General features: G+C 43.4%; 1 protein-coding gene across 3 annotated transcripts in view; it reads right to left on the reverse strand.

Annotated features, from left to right (window-relative positions):
- Positions 1-17,947, reverse strand: part of LOC147728937 (dual oxidase 1-like) — a 992,769-nt gene that overhangs the window by 671,838 nt on the left and 302,984 nt on the right. For 2 of the 3 annotated variants that reach the window (XM_086959175.1, XM_086959176.1), the window contains one exon: positions 6,657-6,740. The exons of the other annotated variant lie outside the window; for it this stretch is intronic. In XM_086959175.1, coding sequence (XP_086815301.1) covers positions 6,657-6,740 — 84 coding nt within the window. The remainder of the gene's footprint in view (positions 1-6,656; positions 6,741-17,947) is intronic. 3 annotated transcript variants of the gene reach the window in all.

The following is a 17,947-nucleotide window of genomic DNA, read 5'->3' on the forward strand; positions in this document are numbered from 1 at the left end:
ACGGCGCCATCAGGGTGATGAAGTAATTTACTCATTTGCCCTGGCAGAGAAACGGACTGCCTGCCAGAATATAAATTATGTCCCAGGGCTCTTTAAAAAGGGAATCAGCGATGTGACAACTAAACAACAGTTTCTACAGATTTCAATATAACGAACCTTAACACCAGGTTTTTCAAAGCTATTTCAATACGACAATCCTTTTTCCAATTCCTTCTGTGGAATGAAAGTGAGGTTGTGATATATTATTTATTCCATCTTTAGAAATAAACTCCTGCTTGGCTGTTGCTCAAAGGTATATGTTCAATCTGATCATGGAGACGTTGCAATATATATCTTTGTTTGAGGTCGCTCACAGGTAGAGGTGTCAGAATATTGAACTTAGTGGGTTCATTCCCCTGCTTTCCTGGCAAGACACCGGATTGCTTCTTAATACAACTTTATTTCCTTTGGGGTTGAATATGTGAGTGAAAATCAGCAATATTATCACCAATACCTATATATTTCTCTGCCAGGACTCTGCACTGTCCAAACTTAAAATAAAATAGTTGTTTTACGCACACCACATTGAGCAGTTCTAAAATGAAATGACTGAGGCACATTCATGGACTGAACACACCAAGCATGAAGTATTGACAACTAAGAAAATAAAAAATAAACGGATTCTAACAGTAATTTATTCATATTCCCTGTGGCTCTTTTTTCATAAGCATTTCTTTACAAGGCAACATTCTTCAGTCATGTCACTGTCTGAATTGCCCTGTTTTGGGGATTCATTGCTGGGCTTTTACTGCAGTGGGCGTGCTGTAAGGTGCCCCTGCTATGTATTTATTGATAGGTTGACTTTCATAAGAGCAGCTTTTGTCTGTGCTGCTGTCTTGACAACTCGTAATCTTCCTTGATAGGGGAATGATTAGGCACACCGGTGCAGGTGGCAGGGGGCACCTGAGTTGATGAAAAAACTCAAACGTAAAGGCAGATTGGCTTGTTGCACTTCAAATGTGCTTAAGAGCGGAAAGGAACATTTAAAGGGTCCCACCTGCAGGGCAGGCTGGCAGCCCAGCGGCTCCAGCATATCCAGGCCAGCCCACAGAAACTGAAGGGGGGGGGGGGGCTAGAGTACATTCAGCCCAGTAAGCGTCACGTGCCTAGGTTGGAACCAAAGCCTGTTTTTTGTGTTGATCACATAGGGTCTGGCGACAGCTGCGCTGTTAACACCTAAATGCAACATACTCTGGCCGAGCAAAATGACAAATGTTCCCATCCCCAATTGTGAAGTAAATAGAAAGTAATTTGGCACAAACACTCCAACTCATAATATAACAGAAACAACTTCCGTGAGGGAAATCATTTTACTTTCACATTAACTTGCAAAAACCACTTCAAAACTTAACACTGTGCATACTCTCAATTAACCAAACACAAGAAAAACATCAACAAAACAGCAGACACTTTCAATCTATGGCACTGCTGCTTGATTGATGGACTTCCCAGATCTGAACAAAATGGAGTCAGGATAGAGGATGTGCCCCATTACCTATCTGGCTGCTGACGTAAGTCAAACATTATTTTAAATTTATGTTGTGTACAAGGCTGCTGGTGAGGGTGTGCGTATGTAAGAGAGAGGGTGTGTATGAGTAAGTGTGTGTGTATTTTTATGCAAGTGTGAGTGAAAGTTAACATCAAATGGCATGTGTTGTCACTTCCGCTACCCCTAACATTTTGGTGAATTGACGTCTATGCCCTGCTTATTTGTTTTTTTATTATTTCACAAGCAGTGGTGGCTCCTCCATAGGGGTGTTTGGGCGTCGCCCCACTGCTTTCTCACAGTGCAAGAAGCAGAAACATAAAATGGTAAAATGACTATTTTATGTTTCTGCTTCTCGCACTGCGAGAAAGCAGAAGTGCCTGCTTGGGGGCGGGTGAGTGGGCGGTCCTGCTCGAGGGCAGGGGGGGAGTGGCTTGCCCACTTTTGTGGGGACTGACTGTTTGGTCGGCCCTGGAGCGGACCAAACCGTCAGTACCCACAATAGTGGGTAAGCCACTCCCCCCCGCCCTCGAGCGGTACAACCCACTCTCCCTTTTTCCCTATGCAGAGAAAATGGCCCGGCTGGGGCGCTCTGCTGCTGCGCCAATTGGCTTGTGTAGGGGAGGGAAGCTCAAGCTGTCTGCTGGCTGCTTCCTGTTCCTGCAGCAGGAACATGCGGGAGTGGGACTTAGCTGCACCATTACACCATGACCTGACTGGCCAGTCAGGAGAAGCGGCTCGGTAATCGTCAGTAGGGTAGGTTTCATTTTTAATTTTCTATGTCCCTCCCGTGAACATGCCGGCCAATCATTATGCACAATGCTCCAGCTGAAAGCAGGCATTCTCTTATTATCTCCTGGTCTGCGCGCTGGAGGAAATTGAAGCTATCCGTCCTGTACTTTGTGCTGGAAATGTCAAGATTTAAATACTAGGTAAGGAGTTTCAGCCTCACTGGAATATACCATTTCTGAACGGACTGCCAGCGAAACATAGGCTACTCTAATCCGGCGGCAATACAGGTCTCTACTCAGTGGCGGCTTCTCCATAGGGGCATTTGGGCGTCGCCCCACTGCTTTCTCGCAGTGCGAGAAGCAGGAACATAAAATGGTAAAACTACCATTTTATGTTTCTGCTTCTCTCACTTTGAGAAAGCAGAAGTGCCTGGTTGGGGGCGGGTGTGTGGGCGGTCCTTCTCAAGGGCAGGGGGGAGTGGCTTGCCCACTTTTGGTCGTCCCCGGAACCAACCAAACAGTCAGTACCCACAACAGTGGGTAAGCCACTCCCCCCCCTGCCCTTGAACAGAACCGCCCACTCTCCCTTTTTCTCTATGCAGAGAAAATGGCCCGGCTGGGGCGCTCTCCTGCTGCGCCGATTGGTTTGCTTGGGGAAGGGAAGCTCAAGCTGCCTGCTGGCTGCTTCCTGTTCCTTCAGCAGGAACACGCAGGAGTGGGACATAGCTGCACCATTACACCGTGACCCGACTGGCCAGTCAGGACAGAGGCGGCTGGGTAATCGACAGTAAGGTAGGTTTCATTTTTCATTTTCTATGTCCCTCCCACAAGCATGCTGGCCAATCATTATGCACAATGCTCCAGCTGACAGCAGGCATTCTCTTATTATCTCCTGGTCTGCGTGCGGGAGGAAATTGAAGCTATCCGTCCTCGTACTTTGTGATGTAAATGTCAAGATTTAAAGAATGGGTAAGGAGTTCCAGTCTCACTGGAATAGACCATTTCTGAACGGAAATATTGGCTGGTCTAATCCGGCGGCAATGCAGGTCTCTGCTGGCTACATTAGACAAGGAAGGGATTGGGGCTAATGGGAAGAGCGGACCTGTGGACTAGGGAGCGCAATATAATCAAAGCATTTAGAATTATTAAAAAAAAAAATCTTTAAAAAACGCTGTGCCTTATAGTCCAAAAAACATGGGGGCAGATTTTTGTTAACTGGCGCATCCCAAGGGATGCGCCAGTTAACATGCGCCACAGTGCGCCACAGCTGCGCCAGCCATGGTGCGCCGCATTTATAACGGTGATGGATCAAGCCCTGATCTTTGGACTGGGTAAGAGTGGTCTGCTTAATTCAGACACTCTGTTCATCACCACCCCCCTTTTCTGAAGCATTTATAATGCGGCGCACCATGGTGCAAAAACGGCACAGATGCGTGACGCATCTGTGCCGGAAATGTGTCGCATTGCTGGAGTTGCGTCGCAAGTGCGACGCAGCTCCAGCAAGGCTCGGGGTGCCCCATTTTAACAATGCTGCGTCAAGACCTACGCCTGCTTCAAGCAGGCGCAGGCTTTTGACGCAGCATTGGCTTAAAAGTGACTGAGTGAAATCTCATAGATTTCACTCAGCCACTTTTGCGAGGCGCACCTGCCCCGGAACGCCCACCCTACGCCGGAACGCCCACAAGCGGCGCAGGGCTTTACAACATGACGCATCTGCCTAGATGCGTCACGTTGTAAATCGTTCGTAGGGATGTGCCACGTTTACGCCGCCTTGCGTGACGCAACAGCGGCGTAAACGTGGCGCAAGGGCCTCATAAATCTGCCCCAGTGTGTATTAATCATACCCATGTCTGACCAGCTTATTAATCGCACCAATGCCTCATTTTACAGTGATAGAGGCATTTCACGTGCTGTAAATCGGCAAAGCTTCAAATTGCTGCTAACTGATGTTAACATTAGTTCAACAAGACACTCGTGTTAGCCTTTTTAGTGTCCAAAAGTGACAAGAATGCTACGCCAATTTTCGGGGATACACCCTAGGGGTGAACATATTTCACTGGTAAATGTGCGCCAATCCACGAATATATCTTCGCGGTTTAAGGTCTCAGGGTCTCAGACAGACTGCAAATTTCAACAGAAGCATGAAAAATACATTCTTGCGATAAATTGGAAGAGGAGGAGGGAGACAGACTGAGGGAGAGCAGAGGCTTGAGGGTGGAGAGGGGAGAGAGTGAGAGGGAGCGGGGCCTTGGAGATGGAAGAGAGAGAGAGGCTGAGACTTGAAGATGGAGGAGAGAGAGAGACACTGGAGGGAGAGTGGAGGCTTGGAGGTGGGGGAGAGAGCGTCTGGGGGAGAGCAGAGTCAAGGGTGGATGAGAGAGGAACTGTAGAGGAGTGGAAAATCAGAAGTGCATTGTTGACCTTCTTGCTTTCTCAAGTTTGCTTGAAAATGCACTATTTGCAAACTCTAAAAAAATAGTTTTTCTGGGTCGCTTCCTCGCCTCAGGGTACTCGAGCTTTTACGCCCCACCACTTTCAAATGTCACCAGCCACCAGTGTTCGCAAGAACTTTGCCCTTTCACAGGGATACCAGCACAGCTGTGCAGCTTCTTAATACACCATTGAATAATGGTAATCAGCCATCTTCAAAGAGTAAATAAATAAACCATAACATAAAATCATTAGAAGATGGCAGGTGTGTAAGAACACTACATTACACCGGTGAATATCTTGGAACTATTTTTTCAACGCCACATTGCACAGGCGAATATCTTTTATATTATTTTTTTCAGAGTATAAAAAACATACAATCTAGGCCCTCTGCAAATGCAAGTATTATGGTTTGTTATCCTTCATGAAAGAAATAATTTCAGTATGGCTGACGTTGTGTACAGATGTGGGCCCATATGTGGTCAGTCATGTTTAAATGGATTTGGTCATAAAGTATGCCATAGCCAGTGGTGTGGCAAGGAGGGCTGGTGGGGGGCTGTCCACCCAGGGTGGCACATGTTTCAGGGGGGGCGGCCTCCCCTACCCCGCTCTTAACTGTGGTCATCGCAGGGCGGTAGCCGAGGAAATCGCCAGGAAAACCCCCTGCTCTTACACACGGCAACGGGGCAGCAGATGAGCAGATGCAGGGGCCACCACTGGCAGCCTTAGGTCTAGCTATGCCACTGGCCATACCAAAGAAGTATTGGCGAAGGCCAAAAGTTCTGCACCCTAATTTAAAAGGTGAGACATATTGCTTTGTCAGTGATTTTTTTTATTAATGGATTTCTGATGAACAAGAGAAAGCAAGCATCGGCAAAGTTGATAAGTTTGGCCTTGGTAAGCTGTTGCAAAAGTTGTTTTCCTTTTTATTTAGTATTGTGAGCATATGCCACAAAACTTTATTTTTAAAAGATGAATAACAAACAAAAACCTGCAGGGGCCTAAAATGGCAGCCAAATGCTTGCAATAACATTTTCAAATTTAAAAAATGGATCTCATATAATTTTAGTATAACAATATTGGTGCTTCCTCTCCGGCATGTATACTTAAAACAGGCATAGAAACCCCTTTAAACTGCATCACAGGAAACAGGAAAATCTGATTCTCTGATACTCTTGGCTTTGGAATAATGTAACCAGAAACATTGGTTAAACAGTGAAGGATAAGAAAAAAAAATTGGCAGAGTGAAGGAGTGACACACCAATCCTGGCACTGAAGTACACAGATTTGTGGATGGCCGTGTAGATGTGATCAGGCAAAATGCCATCACCCAAAGTTCAAGAGAACCAAAGGCTGAAATGGGCTGATCCCTTGCTCCATGCTATATGATGCGGTGGGTGGCAGCAAATATGAATGACAGTTGAACAGACCACTGAATGAAGAGAGCTGACTGAAAGCCCTTCAATGTATGTGTATATTTTTGATCTTATATTTAAGATTTTGTATTTCATGAGGCTGAGATAAAGCTAAATTGTTTGTAGGCCAGACTTAAGAATTGGAAAGAAAGCGATTTTAAGGGGTGAGGGTGGAGCATGAGCTGTGTTGTCCCAAATTAGTTCACTTACCTCTTGCATGTATTTAGTACAGTCTTGTCATATATCTTTTAGCAATCTATGCCATAGCCACTAAGAAAAAATTTCCTTAACACATTGTTATAAATACATATGTACATAGGAGTCCCTAACATATCTTATCCTCAAGGGCCTTCTTCGAAAAGGCAAATCTGAGTCAGCATTTCTAGGCCCACTACTGCCCCATCCAAACATAATGTTACTGAGAAAACTACTTACCGACAACATGAACAAACCTTTTTGTTTTTGTTTTAGAAGTTAAGTAGGTTGCACAGGCAGCACCGGTACATATGAATATTGTTTTGCATTTGTTATTTTTGGGAAAACATCTGGACCCACCTGCAGCTCCTCTGCTGTTATGGGCGAGGTTATTGTACCAGCCGTCATAGCGCTGCACCTCCCAGGTCACGTAGCCTTGAGCATCTGCAGAAGAAGAGAGAGGAAGAAAGTGCTAGAGTCCTCTTGTGCACAGATATATCCAAAAAACCTGCCTCCTCCATACAATTCTTCCCATGACCAGAATCATCTAATGCAGTGGCAGGGATGGTGAACCCAACTATCTGATGTGCCTGCGCTGTGATGGATATGAGCAGTGATATGTCCAGTTTCTTACTGAATGTCTGAATATGTAGGTCAGCTGCCCTTAACCTTTAGATCCTTAATGTATCATTACTGGAAATCGGAGACCCCTATCTAAGAAATTTCTATGACTTTAAACTCAAAGCAATATACAAAAATACAGAAACAAGTATGCATCATTTACATAACTTACAACATATTTTAATTCAAAACAATAACATGCAAAAAGTAGTCATTTTTAGGTTGAGCATTCAAGACCTCTTGTATATACTTTAGTATATACTTATATGTGTATGTACTCTGTCGGCTCTTGAGATCAGCCCAGGGACTTGTCTGCTTCCACTTCGTTAAAAAAAGGCAGTTAAACAGTAAAAAATTCCCGGTCTTCATAAAAAACAACCAGTAGATGTCAGTAAGATACCAGAATTGCTTTCTGCTTAGTGACTTATTTTTAAAATTTTTCTGGCAACTGTCTTTATATAACTTTCTTATTAGAAAACGACCAGCAGAGGTCGGTAAAATACCAGAATCACTTTAGCATTCTCTAGATTCCAGTTCATAGAAATTGTCTTCCAAGAGCACCCATAGACACTAATATTATTTCCAATCTTGTATTTTCAGTGATACGACCCCCGAAGGCCATGATTTTATATTAAAAACAGAGCTTTGGACTTTACCCCTTCCCGCTGAAAAGCAAAATTACTCTCCATGTTTTCCCATACCTGGCGTGTCACGCAGTCTGGTGCTTGCTTTACCTCCATGTTAAAGAACAGTAGATATTTCAGCACCTGGGCTAATATGCTGCATAGCTAAATACATATAAGGTCCCAAAGGCAAGACCGATTGCATTGCAAATGCAAATTACTCTTTTTGTTAGCGCATCACAGTGCTTCATTTGAGGCAATACTGAATTCTCTTTGGTCTACTTGCTTTGCTCAAATGACTCAAGATAAGGATACCAATTTAGTTTCTAGTTTCCAATGTTAAATTCCTTCACATCAAGAGTGCTTTGTATGTTTCAATGTTCAATTTATCTTCACATATAATTTATTAATCTGTTCAAATTATTTAATTTTCAAATAATTCACAGACCCTCTGAGTGGGTGTCGCGGGCCTTAAGGGATAGATGTACAACCAGGTTAGGACCGCTGGTCCAGATGTTCCTGTAAATCTTTTGAAGCTTCAGTGCTCCACGTGAGAGACAAGGACAGGGTGGATTCTGAAGTGTTTGCCTTCTTATTACCCACAACATGATTTGTGAGTTACATAAAATGCCTTCATCCTATCAGGGATTAACTAAGTATGGTGGGTAACCATATGAAGGTGAGCCTTGTAGAGAAATAATGAGTAGACAGGTCATTCTATGCTCAAGTTCTGGTAGTGTTTCTGAGGAAAGGATGTAGCAAGTAATCTCCCAGGTTCATTCTAGGCCATGCCGGATGCCCAGGGATCGCTCATTTGGAGCAGTATGTGGCACGTCCAATACACTTTCTGCTTCCCAGGGGTCAGTTGTGCTGAGATCTCTTTCAATAATGCTACCATTACCAACACTGACTTGAGGTTTGGGTGAGCATGAGCTTTCACTCACTGGAGGGAGGCTCTTTAAGGTAAAGTAGCATGTGGTGTGGCCTGCGGGTGCCTCAGCTGTTGGTGGGTGCTGCCCGAGAGATGCCTGTTGCATCATGCAGGTGCTGTGCAAATATGCAACAGAGAGCCCGCCTACACACACCAGCAGTCACAACAGCAAGAAGATCCCCCCACGCCCCGTTCCTCCTCCTAACCATGCTAATTCTGATCTTTTGGGCTGTGCATCTCCCAGGCTACAGTCTTTTGACGTGCGAAGGACAGGCAGAAGAGAACTTGTTCCATCAATGCGCCTATAGTTAAGTAGCACTTGGTCCCTGTCACATTGAAGGAAGTGTCTTTGAAGCTTGTCTATAGGGTTTTTGTGCTACTTTTAAAGTCTGCAGTCATGTAAAATGAGGTCCGGAGGAGGACAGGGACAGTCTTGCCCTCGAGTGAATTAGATGGCAGTGGGTAACTCTGGTTCAAAAAGGGACTGTCTGTGATGTGAACAAACAGTAGAAGTTTGCCATGAGCAAGAGGACATTGGGGCATGGGGTGGCAGAGGTCAGGCCATTGTGAGATCAAGGATGATGAGCTTATTATATTAGGTTTCTTCTACCAACCTCCTAGATCTCAGCGATTTCCACAAGAGCAGGGTTTTTCAGCAGGGCCATTGCGGTTCGGCTATGCTGTCCCGATTAATAATTATTTTTATCCCCTCAATAACCTAGAGGAGATCGATTGACTAACTCATAATAACCAGCAGTTAGAACCAGGTGGTGAGGCAGTTTTGGATCAAGAAGAAGGTCTCTCAGAACAAGTGGTCAGCTTAGATTGTTGTAAGCAAGTGAAAAGAATACCGCATATGCAGCTGAAACCTGATCCAACTTTAAGGGGTGGTGACCCAGTATTTTAGGACCAACAAACAGACCCATGTGTATATTGCACTAGCCCACAGGAGATAGGAGGCTAGGGTCAGATCCTCCCCTCAGGCGTGCTGCCAACTGTTTTTCTTTACCAATTCCGGTGACCCCACTTGGAGGATTACTTCATGGAACATAGCGGGGATGCGCTCAAAAACCCAAGACCCTACCTGGCGTGAGTTATAGCTAAAGTTGATATATTGGGAGTGCAGGAAACATGGTTACTGGACCGAATCCACATCAACGGTTTTAAGACGTTTAATACTGCTGCAATAAAGGGTTTAGGGGCAGACCTAAGGGCGGACTCTGTACCTACATTTCGAATAGTTTGGTAATCGGAGATAAAGCCTTCGGTGCGGGGACCCCTATTATCATACCTTAGAGTTTTCCTTGGGCCCTATTCAGAGCATAGTTTTGGCCAACTTGTAGAACAATGCACCACCTGGGGAAATTAGCACCGTGGTTGGGAAGTTATCTGAGACTTTGTTAGATATCTGCAATGCAGATACATCTGATTGTATGACTATTCTGATGGGGGACTTTAACTGTGCAATATGTAATTCTGTAGACACCAGAACATGTGGACTTGAGAATGATGGTGGGGGTGCAACACTCACTTCTGTCACACGCCACTGGAATATCTGTTTAATGAGACTGCAGTTTCAACGCACAACATCGGCGCTTACTTCATTTTCAAGGAAACTGGGCAAGCCCGCCCCTGCCGTAATTTTGAAGATTTACCAAGCCAAATGTATGAGCGTGGCCACTTATGGAGCTGGTGTATGGGGCTATACGCCCGCTAATAAGCTTCAAACTACCGAAAACGATTTTTTTAAATACATACTAGCCCTTCCCCGAAGTGCTTCTACTTACGGCACCCATATGGAGCTCGGCTGGGAGTATCTAACTGACATCATTAGATACCAGCCGATTCTCCTTTGGCATCGCATATGGACCCAGGAGCAATGTCATCTTACTAGGTCACTAATATCTGATTGTCTTACATTGACCTATTGGAAAAAGATCCCCTGGCTGTTATATGTTTTGAAATTTTTGAATGATTTGAATTGCCCTGCATATTTCCCTGACCCTGTATCACTATTGGCTATACCAAGAAAAGCTTTGAAGAAACTATGTGTCGCCCATTTAAGTGATTTACGTTTGAGCTCAGAACTTGGTAAAAAGTCAAATGTTCATTTAACGATGATTCAATCCTCCTATGGCATTCAACCTTATTTGTCTTTTTTTCTGTCCAATTATGAGAGATATGTTTTAACCAGATTTCGGTTTGATTTATTTTATCGTCTTGTCTCACTGCCTGTGCCCTCTGATTGGTCACGTCATCTAGCTAGCTGTCCATGTGATGGACACACTCGCCAGTCAACCCTGCATGTAACCTTCTTCTGCAGCTTTTATGAGACCCCGCGTAAACGCTGGTTGGTCCCACTTCTCCGACAGTTAGGACTGAGAAGATGCAGACCGGCTCTTTTGGCACTTCAGCACTTAGATACTCCGTTTACTGCCAAAACTGTAGCCTGCTACCTCAAAGCCTGTTTGAAAATCCATTCCCAAATACTGGCTACTGCCCCTTAAGACTCCATTTCTGTGCAAATGACTACTATGCTATTATATCTCTGTATAGAGTGTCAATGTTTAGCTGAATTTGAATGATCTCTCAATGTTCCGAGTCATAGTGCTATGCTTCCTTCAGTAATTATTGAGTAAATGAAATTTTTTTATAAATTGTTGTAAATATTTGTTTTTAAATGTACTTTTTATGATTGTAAATTCAATCAAAATAAAGTTACTTTTTGACTTTGACTTTGAGATTGTGTATATGAATGATTTGGGCCTTGTGAATGATCTACTACCCCCCCCCCCGTACCCATGCCATGTACTTTTAACGGAAGAGGATTAGCATCTACAATCGATTTTATGTTAGTGTCATGCTCATTTACACTCAGGGTTTCCTCTTTTAAGGTCGGTGATAACCCAATGAGTGACCACTTTCCACTTCGTTTGGAGGATAAAATTCCTCCTCGTAAAGCTAAGAAGGTCCAACAAAACCTTCAGTTAACAGGCAACCTTGAACTGAGCAGAACAAATGGATTTTCTGTACGCTGGTCCAAAGTGGACCCAGTGGTGGTTATTACTAAAATACTAAAGAAGAGCAAATTATCCTTTGACATCTGTTTGAATGAGACATCCCCCTGTAACAGCATTATACAGTCTTTTTTAACTATATGTAATGAGATCAGGAGTTTATTAACTGCAAAACATCTTAATAACCATAAAGAATAAGGGTGTTTGATAAACACTGCACACAAGCACACACTAACCTGAAACAGGAGATGCAGAGACAACATAGATCCCCTGATCGAGTGAGACAGGCTAGATTAGAGTACAAGCGGGCCATCATGGATAGAAAACGTATCTCGTGGCAGGAAGCTTGGGAAACTCTTCACACAGCGGCTTTATTGAAAGACAGTGCAGCATTTTGGAGGGCAGTAAGGGTTCCCTTTTTATCAGACTGTAACGGACCAACAATTGAGATCGCAATTTTGGAGGAGGTATGGATTAACCATTATACTAAGGTTTATAATGGGCAAGGAGCATCTGATCCACAACAGCTCCCTTCTCTCACCTCTCAGCCAGGTAGTGTAAAGCTGCAGGTTACACTGGATGAGGTAAACAGAGCGCTCTCTAACAGTCGGGACCAGACGGAGTGCCGGTTGATTGATTCCAATCTAACATCTCCATCTGGGGTCAAATACTAACTCAAGTTATAAATGCCAGCTTTAGAATATCAATACCAAAGACCTGGGCTGAATCAATAACTATCCCAATATTTAAAAAAGGTGATCGTCATGACCCAGGGTGCTACAGACCAATCTCCATTCTCGATTCAATGGTAAAAGTGGTGGGCTGCAACATCTTGGAGCGCTTGCAAGACCGGGGAGAAGACAAACAGGTATTGTATGACTTACGGTGGCTTTAGAGAAGGGCTAGGCACCTCAGAAGAAAGCGTAAACCTGTCTATTTTGATTGGCAAATACACAGAAGCAAAAAAGGGCAGTTTGTTTTTGGTGTTTGTGGACCTCACCGCGGCTTTCAACTCCGTAAGGCAATTGGAGGCTATGAGAGGTCCTGACAGCATTAGGGGTTGACCAAAACATAATAGTGTTATTGCAACAACTGTATAATGGAGCCTCAGCCAGTGTTCGATATGGCATAGAAGGGGAGCATACTGATTCTTTCCCCATTAGGAGGGGGGTCAGGCAGGGTTGTGTCCTGGCCCCCTTCCTTTTTAATTTGTATATATATGGCCTTGGCGAAGCACTGACTAGGCAGGAACAAGATTTTCCTCAAGCCGGAGGGCGACCTATCCCAGCCCAGCTATATGCAGACGATGCAGTTTTAATGGTGCGGACACAAAATGGTCTGCAGAGGGTCCTAGACAGCTTCAATGACTTCATAAAAGATCTGGGACTTAGTATTAATGTTTCTAAAACTTTTGTCATGAGATGCGGTAAGAGGACTCAGAGAGTAAGGGAAATGTTTCTGGATGGCAATAAGTTAGCCACAACAAGGAACTTTTCATATCTGGGCATTTTATTAAATCAGAATGACGCCTGGTCCCAAGCGAATTCACAGCCCTAGGATCTTTTGCTAAGAAATTGGGGAAGAAGCCGCCAGGGGAACTTTTGCAAATTTTTAAAGTAAAGTGCATCACTATGTATGGGGCAGGGGTGGGGGGCTTCGCTAATACTCTCCCACTGCAGTAGGTGGAAAATTCCTTCTTGCAGTACATTTTATCTGCTCCTCAGAGCACGTCCTTCTCTGTTTGTCACCAGGAGCTTGGTCATCCTTTTATTTCTGACCTTTTTAGATTGGACGCAGTACGCCTTTGGCATATGATTTGGACCAAAGAGCAGACAAAGTTAAATAGGGACATTATGAAGAATAGTTTGGGTCTGGATGGGGCCTTAAAGATCCAGTGGAACAACTTTATATGTAACTAGCAGCCCGTCCCGACGTTGTCCGGGTATGAATTGCTGCCGGCCAGTAGTATATTGTTTTGTAGGTTCTCATTTTGATAGCATTTCTTATCTGTGACAGGCCTGTGAAATGCTCCGATTCACAGTGCACTGCTGATGCACTTAAGAGTGCCCTAAGGCAAAACCTCATAAATTAGATCCTGAATATTTAAGCTTGTATGATAGCTTTCTGGACACGAATACCCAAGCATGTCCAATAAATCAGAAAGGAAAGGGCTGAGATACTGTACAGACTTCTTTATGGTGCGTAATCTTGAACTGATATTGTGTCAAAATGAATATCAGCACAACCCTTCTTGTACTTTAGGAGATATGTACCTTACTGAACTGAAATCACTTTATTAAAGACTAGCAGCCCGTCCCGACGTTGTACGGGTATGAATTGCTGCCAGCCAGTAGTATATTGTTTTGTAGGATTTCGTTTTGATAGCATTTCTTATCTGTGACAGGCCTGTGAAACGCTCCGATTCACAGTGCACTGCTGATGCACTTAAGAGTGTGCGTTCAGTAGTGTGTGAACTCGAGTTTCCCTACTTTATTTTTCCTTGCAATATTATATAGCGCAAACTCGACAACATGGCATGAGCACAATTTACATTACAGAAGAACACATTAATTTGTGGTAGGCACGTAGAGACAAAGAGATTTGCCTGGAATCACAGGATGTTGAGCTGATGCCGAGATTCGAACATAGCTGCCCAGCTCTAAAGTTCGCAATTCTAGAACTTGTGGCGGGAGGTGTGTCTAAAAGTGTATGTCGGTGCTGGCCATCAATGTGAGAGACCTGTGCATTTTTCAAATCGGTGGTGAAAAAATATGAGTATGTTGCTGGAGGTGTGGGCCGCCGTGCCACCAATGTACTTCCCAAGGGAGGGTAAACACCCATTATTCTGCAACTTTCTTTCCAAATACCATCACTCCTCATACTTTCATTATGAAAGTACCATGACTCCGCAATGCCATTATAACGCATGGCATTGCATTTTATATGCTTTTACCACGCATAAATTTACAACGAAAATCGTTGTAAATGCATGAATGGTAAAAGCATGTTTTTTTACAATGTTTGGATAAGGTAAGTATGGGTATAGGCGTATATGTTTTGGGGTACTGAGGTATATGTTTTGGGGTGTTTGGGAATTTTAAGAGATCAGATATAGTTTTGGGTTATGGGGTACAGGGGTAGTTTTAGGGTTTAGGGATAGGTATGGGTTTTGGGGTATAGGGGTATTTTTAGGGTTCAGGGCTAGGTTCGGGTTTAGGGTACAGGGGTATTTTAGGGTTCAGGGGTAGGTTTGGGTTTTGGGGTACAGGGTTATTTTTATGGTTCAGGGCTAGGTTCGGGTTTTGGGGTACAGGGGTATTTTTAGGGTTCAGGGGTAAGTTTGGGTTTTGGGGTACAGGGGTATTTTAAGGGTTCAGGGCTAGGTTTGGGTTTTGGGGTACAGGGGTATTTTAGGGTTCAGTGGTAGGTTTGGGTTTTGGGGTACAGGGGTATTTTTAGGGTTCAGGGCTAGGTATGGGTTTTGGGGTACAAGGGTATTTTTAGGGTTCAGGGGTAGGTTTGGGTTTTGAGGTACAGGGGTATTCATAGGGTTCAGGGCTAGGTTTGGGTTTTGGGGCACAGGGGTATTATTAGGGTTTAGGGATAGGTTTGGGTTTTGGGGTACAGGGTATATTTATAGGGTTAAGATGGGTTAGTGCTTAAGGGTGTTGGGTATTTTAAGGAGTACGGGTGGGTTATGATTATGGGCTGCAGGGGTATTTAAAGGGAGCAGGGTGGACACCCGGAGCTGGAATGTACAGAATCTGGGAAGAAAAAACAATGAAATATTGGGCACAACATGTCAAGGTGTAAGGCAATTCCGTCCAGCTTTTATTTGGCTTCAGTTCTTGGAAGATGAGCACATTGGGTGGAGAGTAACAAAGTATCTCTAGAAGGCTATCCTGCAGCAAAAACACATGATATTTGATGCTCTGTAAACCCTGGGCACCTCCTTTGCGGAAAACATCTGTTTTGTTGTTGTTTTTTTTCATGACAAATTTGTATTCGTATGGTTTTATGGCATCTTAAATATATTATAGTATACTTTTTGATTTTATCTTGAGCTTTTATGATTGGTACAGTAACAATCGAATAAAGCTTTCCTTGACTTGAATCAAGATGTATTAGCTGTTTGAGGCATGTTATCATTATGGCTGAGGGTTCAGAAACTGCAAGCTTTAGTTTGAACCCATCCGATGGATGAAGTGACATTAGGTCTCGTGCCCAAGGAGGCATCACCAAACCAATCTATTGTTGGCAATTGCTAGTAATGAAGACTGGATAACCAAAACCGCCTTTTTTCCTCCCTCTGCAGGGCTCCTTTAGATGCGAACTTTCATGAAAACCATGGTTCAGTGTCTTGAGTTGTGCCAGCCCTTTCGACGGGTGGTACAATATTAATGTTTCATCAGTTTACTTTTTCTAGTATTTGATCCTGTGCTCCCCTGCATCAAACAGAGGACTAACAGGCCAATTCATCAAGCTAAATTGCGCTCACAAAGGCCAGATTCTCAGAATCTGGACCTTTGCGAGTGCAATTTTTGCATTTGGGATTCATCATCCCAAATGCAAAAATCGCTATTTGCGAAATCGGATATTTGCGAGGAATTGGACTTAAGGAATCTCTATTAGAGATTCCTTAAATGCAATTCATTACCAATTTGAAATTGCGAATTCGCAATATTTGGTCGCTATTTACCACGAAGTCTGACTTCGTGGTAAATATCGAAAAATTAGAAAAAAGCACTTTAGTGCATTTCTCTCTGTTGCATGTTACACACACACATGTCCTTTGGACATTTGTGTGCGCAACACCTGTGTAAATTTGCATTTCAGGGGTGCTACAGGGTGTCCTTTGGACACCCCTGGCACCCTTGAAATCGCTATCTTTTTTGCGATTAGCTAATTGCTAATCGCAAATAAGGAAGATGTAGGAATCGCAATATTTTGGGCAATTCCTACATGAATCCCGTTTTGCAAGTCCTTAATAGCGATTTCTTATAAATCGCTATTAAAGACTCGCAAATTGGGTCTTTGATGAATCTAGCTTTAAATACATACATACCCTGCTCTAACAGTCATGCTAGGGTTTGGGCACTGTGCTTTGTCTTGTTACCTTGGCAGCATAAAATAAAGACTCTTCAATCACGCCGAGTAGCAGTGTGTGGCACAAAACGTATTTTCAGTAGATTTATCTAATTCTGCATTTCGATTCCCAACTACTGGCTTCTTTAACCACCCACCAGGAGGGAGATGGGATACCAGTAACCTTTCAAAACAACTGCCAGCTCAGAAAAGAAAAATGCGGACTTCTGGGAGACTTCAACACCACTGCAGCTTCGCTCTGTCTCCCAGGAGAGGGACTTGGTAATGGTGCCATGTGAACTCGTCCAGCAAGTAAATGAAAATGTGACTTTCAGGCCTAGGCACTCCATTGTCGCATTCGACGGATAAACAAGGAATGACATACATGCCGATACAAAGAAATGTAGGTACTCGATGCAGACATGTGTACATTACTGTTCCATTCTCTTAAGGAGAGGCGATGGGGGTTGCTTTGGACAACCAATGGGGTTACTATCAGGAGAGCATGACTTATTATTACTAGTAACATTTTGCCAAAATACACTTGTTATGCTTTTTTGTGAAGTCTGCTAAATTTCGCTGTTTGCTTTTTCAACGCAAATCTTTTCACCACATAGTAACGTTGTTTTTGTTTCACAGTGAGAGTATTTTCATTCTACTCTAACTCATCAAAAATTCGAAAATGTACGCAAACTATTTCTTTTCAAGTTTACCTTTTTCAGATCCGTTTTATGCACAAATGCATTGGGAGAAGAATGGTACTTTCACCAAGGTATATTTTATGTGATACCATTCTGCTACTATTAAATAGAATTAGGTGCAACACAAATTTTCAACATTCTTGATTTTCATGAAGATTTTGAAAAGCGAAAAAAATGTTAAACTACGCAAAGTCATAACGTTTTCTGTCTGCAATTGGAAATGTTGCAAAAACACTCTCGGTATAATGCTTCGATAGATGGCGAGGAGTGAGCTTTGATTGTTTACAATTTAGTAAGATAATACATAAGTGACATATGAAAGGTAAATGGCACGTGTAGGTTGTGTTGGCCTTCCAATTAGTATATGCGTGAAGCAAATCACATCGAGGACAGAGAAGAAGAACGCGCAGGGATTTGCAAAGATTTCTTTTTTTAAAGTTCACTTACTATCTCTCAGTTTAAAAAAATATATATACAGATTCATAATGTCAGCACAGCAGAAGATTTAAAAGGTCTATGGAACAAGTAAGTCTTTACCAATGTTTCACGATTTGGCAAGGAAGTGGGTGTTTTACTCTTCTCAGGCAGACCTTACCCGTTCCCAAGCACATTTAAGGTAGGTCTGCATCCTCCCCTTTGCTGGGTCAAATGTAAGCTCTACAAACGGGAAGCT

The sequence above is a fragment of the Lissotriton vulgaris genome, chromosome 2_2 (genome assembly GCF_964263255.1).
Source record: "Lissotriton vulgaris chromosome 2_2, aLisVul1.2, whole genome shotgun sequence".
NCBI lineage: Eukaryota > Metazoa > Chordata > Amphibia > Caudata > Salamandridae > Lissotriton > Lissotriton vulgaris.